Below are 7624 nucleotides of genomic sequence, written 5' to 3'. Positions count from 1 at the left end.
CTTACCTATTCTTTTTTTTTTTATACACATCTTAATGTTCAATGCTTGCAACTATTCCTTCTTAAATGAAGTAAGTATATCCCTAACATCTACTTTTTGTTATGCATTAATATGTATATACAAATATGTTAATCTTATTCATATATTTTATAGTAAGATATTCTGAAAAATAAATACTTCTTCAACTATTTGTTTCTTCAAACCCAATGCTTCAAATAAAATAACAAACATAATAAAACTAATCAAACAACAAATATCCTAATAACAAATATCTCAACTAACACCACCACATGACATTTACTTTCTTAACGTTCTTATCTCATTGACCATTTTAGAAGTGCTCTTACATACAACCTAAGTAGTTTGTCCAAAAGGACCATACATCCCTGATTAAAGCATATATATTTGACATATTCCAGTCTCCTCCTACCTATCCTGTCCTTCTCTAAGATGAATGCAGTTTCAATTGACTTATTTACCTATTTGCTTACCTGGTACACCACCCTAACTGAAACAAGGCACCCTCTGAGTTGTAAATACTGCAGACAAAAACTTTTCAACAGAAATCCTAAAAATATGAGGTTCCACAATTCGCATTTTAGACCTCACGCATCGAGGCTGGATTAAAATCCCTCACAGAGAATACTTTTTCAAAGCCTAGGGATCATCTACTCGCCTCCCACAAATAAGATAGTCTATCTCTGTCGCGTATGGTATCTTGTGTGAGTTCATCATCAGCTAAATAAATCATGCAAGCCTTATTCTTTTCAGCGCTTGTTGTTTGCAGAAGTTTGAGGGACCCCAAATCCCTAGTTTATGGCTTTTTCATCATTCGTATTGCTCAATCCTTGATTCAAAACATCCATGTGTAAGCGAATCCGATTTGAAGCCACATCAACCCTTTCGACGATAGAGAAGTTCCTGCAAATGCACCAAGTACGAGTCAAGTGCCATGCACGTTTCGCTCACTAATCTAATCTTTAAACCAGATCAATTCTTGGTCTCCAATGGTACAAACAAAGTGGAAGCACCGGTGACGGTCTGCTGATTGGGCAGATACATCTCACAGCATATATCTCATATGCTGATTGGGCAGATAGATCTCACAGCATCGTCGCTACCAAATATCCAATTTTCACCGAAACGATCCTCTCAAATGAGTTACTTCTACTGCAGGTTGAGCTTTACGGTGTCGCCAACAGGTGCTTGCACGCGGCAGTGCGTTGTGTTTTCATGAGTTCAAAGACTTCAAAAAGAATTCATAGGGGAAGGAAGCAACGAACAACTTACCAAATTACCATGGTAATCCCAGAAATCGCAAAGTACGCTTTCAAGTGTATGCCCCGAAGACAGAAGCATGACTTCTTTGCCACTATCTCCTCTCGAAGCCCACGCCTTTCCTTTCGAGAGCTTGCTCAACCGCAGAGGAGGTTTTGGAATTGAAACTTGTTCAGTCTTGCTCTCCACCAGAATCTCCAGATCCGCTTCTGGCGGAGGAGACAACCGAGTTGCAAGGAACTGGGTCGCTCGCACATCAGAAAAGGGAATCAGCACCCGTTCACCCTTTTTTTCTTTTTTCTTTTTTAACGATTTGAAAATAGCAAGTATATAAGTTCATGGCATAGGTAGTAAACCATTCTGCAGTCTTTCACATTCAACCTAATCCCCTGGAGATGACGTAGGATGCTGTCACGTGAAGCGAAAACATGATTGAGAAATGTCAAAATGCATGAGCACGGTGACTTCTCAATTTGCCCAGTCGCTTCTAAGTTTATATTCGAGACCCACGTTAGATCCGATGCATTTCCGTCGTGTCAGGCAATACAGTTTCATGCCCGGATTATGGCACCAAGAAAGGTGCAACACGTGCCCTAACAGGTTGGAGTGAGTTTACCTCTCCTAGTGCCACACCTTAAAAATACCATGCTGAATTCTTTTGACTTGATCTCCCTCAACGGACAACTGAATTTTCTACAGCACTTGGGAAACTTACGAGAAAAGCAAATCCAAGTAAACTAATGACCTACGATTTCTCCTGAATCAAGTGTGGGGCATGGTGATTACCTTGCAGAGGTGATGGACGGTCATTTTGGGTGGACAGCAAAGGTGTGGTCGTTTAAGACTTGGCAGGGTGTCCTCGTCATCCGATCCATCGATTAAAGGCTGCAAGTTCAAGTGTACGACAAACTGCAATACGTTGTTTCATAAAGATGTCAGATAGATCCGAGATGCAACGCAAAAGAGACTGCATTGCTCTCAAAGGCAACTAGTCCATCAGTGGAATTGCAAGCAACAGAATTTCAAGCAGCAGCTTCATTGTAAATTCTGAATGACTACAAATATTTCTGCATTGGATGGTTTGATGACCACGAAGCAAGGCCACAACGAAGAGTCCACACGAAATGCCACCAGAGGGTGGCACAACAGACATTGGAACCCCCATTCTTTCTCCACGAAACCACAAACCAGAACTTGTCGCACTTTCCTATAGTACACCAAAGAATATCACAATCATCTGGCAACGTGTCTCCCAAGCAGGGGAGGATTGAGCTAAACACACGCACACCTATAGATGCAGGCGATGTAATGCAATCGAACATTCAAGGAGAGCCTTGTCTCACCTCGTCTTCTTTATCCGCGCGAGCATCAGCTAACAAGGCGTCTGCTAGTTCCTTAGTCCGCGGTAATGACTTCATGCTCCTATTACCATTGGCCACAGGAACACCACTAACACTTCCATATCGTGAACTTCGTGTACCTTTAGCCCAGCTCTTCAACATCCCTTCAACGTTGGTCGGAGAAGCATCCGCATCACTCTCTCTTGCCAATGAGTCGGTTGGTGATTCGTCCCCAGAGAAAGAGGCAGGCGCCTCATGTTGGTCACGGGTAGCTGCTGTACAGAGCACCGAAAATTTGAGGAGCCTTTCACTCCGACATGATCACTAAAGACTCTAAATTGTGGTTGTATATACACAGACACTGTTCGGCCTTGCTTGATATAAGTGTTCCTATTACTACTCAGCTCTGAAAATCAAAACTCATGGCATTAGCACTCCGAGCATGCTAAAGAGCTATTTCAAGAAGTGAATTGAAGATCAGGCAACGGAGTGAAATATATATAAAGAGATTGCTAAACCGTCAAAAAAAACTTCCATAAAAACAATAAAGCTCGGATGTCGAAGCAACAGGAAAGGTGTACTCCTCCGACCCGACAAACCTAGGAGCTCAGAACGACCTAAAACGTGCTTGCAGCCAAAAACATTGTTTCATGAACGCAGGGATAGAGTGTTGCAGATGCAACTCACCACTAAGTGACTCGTTCTCACTATTCTCTTCACCACTAGAATAGGTCTGCACCTTGGCCCTCCTTCTCTTCGGGTTTGGCTCTGGTTCACTCTGAGTGTCGTCGCCAGAAGTAGCAGTATCAGCTTTGTCGTCGTCATAAAAGTCATCGTCATCTTCGTAACGTGCTGAGCCCTCACTGAACCTGCCAAACCATTCCCCCAAATGATGATTAGACCGCGGCATTCCAAAGGTCAAGGTGTATCGGGAAAGGGGAGTGCAGCAAATACCCTCACATTAACTCAGCTACTAGCAATTTCCTACAATTCCTCCAAAGTCGTGGCCACAGTTCACAAAGAACTCCTGACCTAGATCTGCGACCTCCTCGGCTTCCACGACCTCGGCCTCTTTGCCTGTTCTGCACACTACGAAAATTGCCGTGGGCCTTCCTGACGATTGCTGCAGCTGTAGCTTTGGACGCGGTACGACGCCTTGCGATGGCTTCGGACTGTCGTTTGAACGTATCAGCAATATTCGCCTGAATCTGTGTGCACCCAAAAGCGACACTGTGTTCAGAAACTAGATGGTGGTAATGCTTGTCGATGATGGACACTTGATTATGCGTTTCAAGCAACCGGATTCTCAGAGGCCCAAACGCTTAAAGTGCAATATGTGATGCCGTTGAGTCTTAGCATGATAAAAAGCACTTACTACCCTACGTCACTCAACAGACTGATAGCAAAAGAAAAACTCAACCTCCTCAAACAAGCAACAGCCGTGTTGCAACAAAGCAAAGATTTGAGGTTCAACCCTAAATTACTAGGTACTTCAAAATGCGCATTCCACGATTTTGCGTCCCTGATATTACAAGCCTCAGGTGTAAAATCAAAAACCACGAGAAAATGAGCTCAGCTGTTCTGCAATCCTGTATGTTAACTTGATAATGCACAACACAACCTCAATGACTGCCTTGTTTCTTGACAGTTTTAATGGAAACACTGACCTGTCTATTTACAAGAGCCTCGTCTTCAAAAAAGGCGAGTTCCTGTTGCAGAAGCATGACAGATATTCAGAGGCTTACTTCATGCTACATCAAGCGAACCAACACCTTCTGTTAAGAAGCCCATGATGTATGAGAAATACAAAAAAAGGTTCCGACGACCACAAAGCAGGGTCGAACTACTCCTCACACATAACGCAAGACAGCACGCACTGCAGCTTGTAAAGAAAGCGCAGCCATGTGCAGTGCAAAGAGACTAATCAAAATCATACGGTAATACCGTAGCATTCCATAATTTGGTCGTATACAAACTACACTAACACCGCCGACGTGAATACCACATTCACCAAACGTTTAAACGATGACGCACCTCCTCCTCGTACTCGTCAAGATCAGGATAGATTGCAGCAACCAGTGCATCAAAATTGGGGTCGTCCCTCAAGGATCGGCGGCTTGCACAATGCGTGCGACAGGCAGGACATTCGTTATTCCTAAAAGTATTGGAAATTACCACAACTTGGTTATCAGAGAGTTTACAAAATTTGTGAATGGGTGCTATTAAAAAAAAATCAAGTCAATCTTCGTCCATCCCACAAGACAACTTTCATTAAATCCATCGTCCCTCAAGCTCAAGTCTGCGCTACACAAAGCGACAACTTGAAATGTACTCGATTATCAACATTCCTTAGCCAATAAGGCATGTCAAGCAGAAGTCGCGAGATTCAAAAACACTGACGGCGTGCGAAGCACAAAATTACCCAAGCCGCATGGATTTGTCAATGCACTCCCTACAGAACCGGTGCAGACATTCCATAACCGTACGTGTTTTCCGTATGATCCCTACGAACAAAGACAACCCACGTCTCAATGAAACAAAAAAAACACGGCATCCTACATGCCCTCCATTTACACACACCAAACATCTACCAAGAGCGCATACCAAGAGTACGAGCTATTCCTGAGATAGGTTAGAAACTTGCGTACCCAAGCAAATTGGACACTGCATCTCCTTGCGGATATCTGACCGACAGACCCTGATGTAGCTGAGACAACAAACATACGGTCAGCACAACCCTGCGAAAGATTGGTCCACGATTCTCGCATCGCAACAGAAATACGCCATGCACCTGACTGCATGGCATTGCAATGCGACGAACATGAGCTACTACAAAGACTGCAGACCGAAAAAAACTTGTACCCCCCTTCACATCACAAGATATCATTTCCACCAGAGGCTGGCATCGCTTCACGGACTCTCTACCACGCAAACGCTTCCCAGGAGAGTGCGGAGGCCGCAGTATGTGCCACCTGCCGAGTGTAGTGCCTTGCGCCAACTGCTGTTTCACCTATTTGACGACCTCTTCCTACACAGTTCTCAGTTCAAAATCCCCAAACTAGATGCATGTACACTCCAATCATACAGAATGACAGGAGTTCTCATGGACTCTCGGGTTCTCAAGTGAAGGCACTGCAAGCAGTCAACTCAAAAGGATTTTCATAGGAATCACCGTAACAGTCTGTCTCAAGTGTGCTGAACAATAGTTGGCCGTACATAACACTCCCGGCTGATTCGATAGTTGCAACGTCGTCATTACTTGATCCAAGGGCAAATTTTAAGGAAGTCGCCTAGCAAAGAATTGGTTTGCACATGTATTGCAATGTTGCAATCCAGTGGATCTCAAACCTGGACCTAACACCACTGGCATGTTCACTCCAAGGCCCCCAACTATCATCGGTGATTCTGACCAGAAACACCTCCAGAGGTGGTCGGCTATTCTGCTGAGACCTGCTCTGTAAGTGTAAGAAATTCGAATCTAATCAGCAGAGCGAAGCGGTGTTACAAGAAGCGACTCAAGACAAACTCTCCAAAATCACTGAGACAAGCGCTACCAGCTAACAAGCTAATCACGGCGAAGTGATCGTCCGCTTCTGGTACACGTCTACCGTGCTATGGCCGATTTTCCGCCATGTAACGGAAGTCATCAATTTATTGATTTCCTGTGGATCGTCGATGTGTACTGGTTCGTATGCATAAGATAAACCATGCGACACACTGTGATCGAGAAATGCTTGTAATGAAAAAACTCTGTTACAACGCACTTAAGCAACAAAGTCATCGAAAGAGGTAGACTCGTTCCAGCATTCAGAGATGCAACTCACGAATTGCACCGCCCGTTCAGAATGACTTTGCGGTACATAGGTAAGGGGAAGTTAGAGCAACTTACTCCTTGTTATCGCCATTCGACGGAGACAAGGGGGCACCTGAAATGTCACACATACGATCGCAGAACCAGATTAGCACCGCAATTAATCAGATCGTTCACTTGTGAAAAGCACAATTGCGTACAAGTACACAAAAGCGTGCACAAAAACGCGATCGCAGGAATTGAGCAACGGTCTACGTTAAGAATGGCGCAGAGAAAGAACAAAAAAAAAAAAAAAAAAAAAAAACAGCCCTGGCGTCCGCACCAAAGCTTGCGTTTGTTATCCAACGAGCGAAACTCACCGAATTGCACCCCATCATCAATTTTACAGCGAACAACCAGGACGTCGGGCACGAACCACAGTTGAAAGCACCGAACCTCCCTAGTGGCTCCATTCCACGGAATCCCACACAATTTGCATCCTAGCACGCAGAAATAGTAACATCTAAGGAGCGACACCGCGTCGGTTCACTCCATGAGGAGCAAGAAATTAAGTGCATGGCGAGCAATTAGAGCTGGCAGCCGACTCCTGCTCGCGCCACCCCAGGACTACACCTAACGACAACACAACGCCGGACAATGGAAAGAGAGGGAACATGACAAACGGGAGGGGCATCGTCTTTACCATCTGCAATCGAGGCACTCGGCGGCTCGGGGTCCGCTCGCCCTTGAGCTGGCATTGCAACCTCCACTTTAGACGGCGTTGTCACTTCCTGAAGAAGGCCTCTGGCGCTGCGCTCGCCCTCCCGCTCCGGCTCCCGAGTGTCCGTTGCGCAGGGTGAGTGAGGGTGAGGGAGGCTCTTGGCTGTCTGTCTCTGCCCCCGTCTCTGCTGCGGTGGTGCACGCAAGCAAGGGGCCGTGGCAACGCTGTTGCAGCGCTACTGCAGCGCAGATACGCAGGCATGGAATAGAATGGAATGGAGGACGAGAGCGAGGGAGCGAGCGAATGAGTGAGTGAGTGAGGGCAATCCTTCTTTCCTTTCTTTCCTTCTTTCGGGACGCAGCGTGCGATTCCCAGTCACGAGAGACAGAGACAGAGAGGGGAAAGGGGAGAGGGGTGGGTGTGGGAGGAGGGCCCCCCCCTCCTTCCGTTCGGCCCTTGGTGCTCTCTGGCCCTCCTCGCGCAGACCTTCATACT

At 45.8% G+C, this 7624-nt stretch overlaps 1 protein-coding gene across 7 annotated transcripts; it reads right to left on the bottom strand.

Annotated features, from left to right (window-relative positions):
- Positions 1-296: 296 nt before the first annotated feature.
- On the bottom strand, positions 297-7424 carry LOC112277436 (uncharacterized). Of its 7 annotated transcripts, none has more exons than XM_090247320.1 (13): positions 7112-7424; positions 6789-6908; positions 6508-6544; positions 5267-5413; positions 5041-5122; positions 4653-4773; positions 4286-4327; positions 3651-3826; positions 3306-3487; positions 2622-2893; positions 2065-2187; positions 1291-1518; positions 297-921 (listed from the first exon to the last, which is right to left on the bottom strand). In XM_090247320.1, the coding sequence occupies exons 4-13, from the start codon at positions 5286-5288 to the stop codon at positions 895-897; spliced, it is 1275 nt and encodes a 424-aa protein (XP_090103446.1). In that variant the 5' UTR covers positions 5289-5413; positions 6508-6544; positions 6789-6908; positions 7112-7424; the 3' UTR covers positions 297-894. The 7 variants fall into 7 exon arrangements, with proteins under 7 accessions (XP_090103446.1, XP_024365504.1, XP_024365505.1 ...); XM_024509736.3 differs by having other exon boundaries at positions 5267-5325; XM_024509737.3 differs by having other exon boundaries at positions 2622-2890; positions 5267-5325.
- Between the last annotated feature and the right edge of the window lie 200 nt (positions 7425-7624).

Source organism: Physcomitrium patens, chromosome 25 (assembly GCF_059467195.1).
Source record: "Physcomitrium patens ecotype Gransden chromosome 25, ASM5946719v1, whole genome shotgun sequence".
NCBI lineage: Eukaryota > Viridiplantae > Streptophyta > Bryopsida > Funariales > Funariaceae > Physcomitrium > Physcomitrium patens.
Note: the sequence above shows the minus strand (reverse complement) of the source record. Positions and strands in the feature narration are given on the sequence as shown.

Bases quoted from the DNA above. Each gene is read 5' to 3' on its own strand.
- LOC112277436 (XM_024509736.3), bottom strand. From the start codon at position 7,166: ATGCCAGCTCAAGGGCGAGCGGACCCCGAGCCGCCGAGTGCCTCGATT. The intron at 5,123-5,266 runs GTACGCAAGTTT...CTTTGTTCGTAG, and splicing joins GCAGTGTCCAATTTGCTTGG to GGATCATACGGAAAACACGT. The intron at 4,774-5,040 runs GTAATTTTGTGC...CAATACTTTTAG, and splicing joins GACAAATCCATGCGGCTTGG to GAATAACGAATGTCCTGCCT.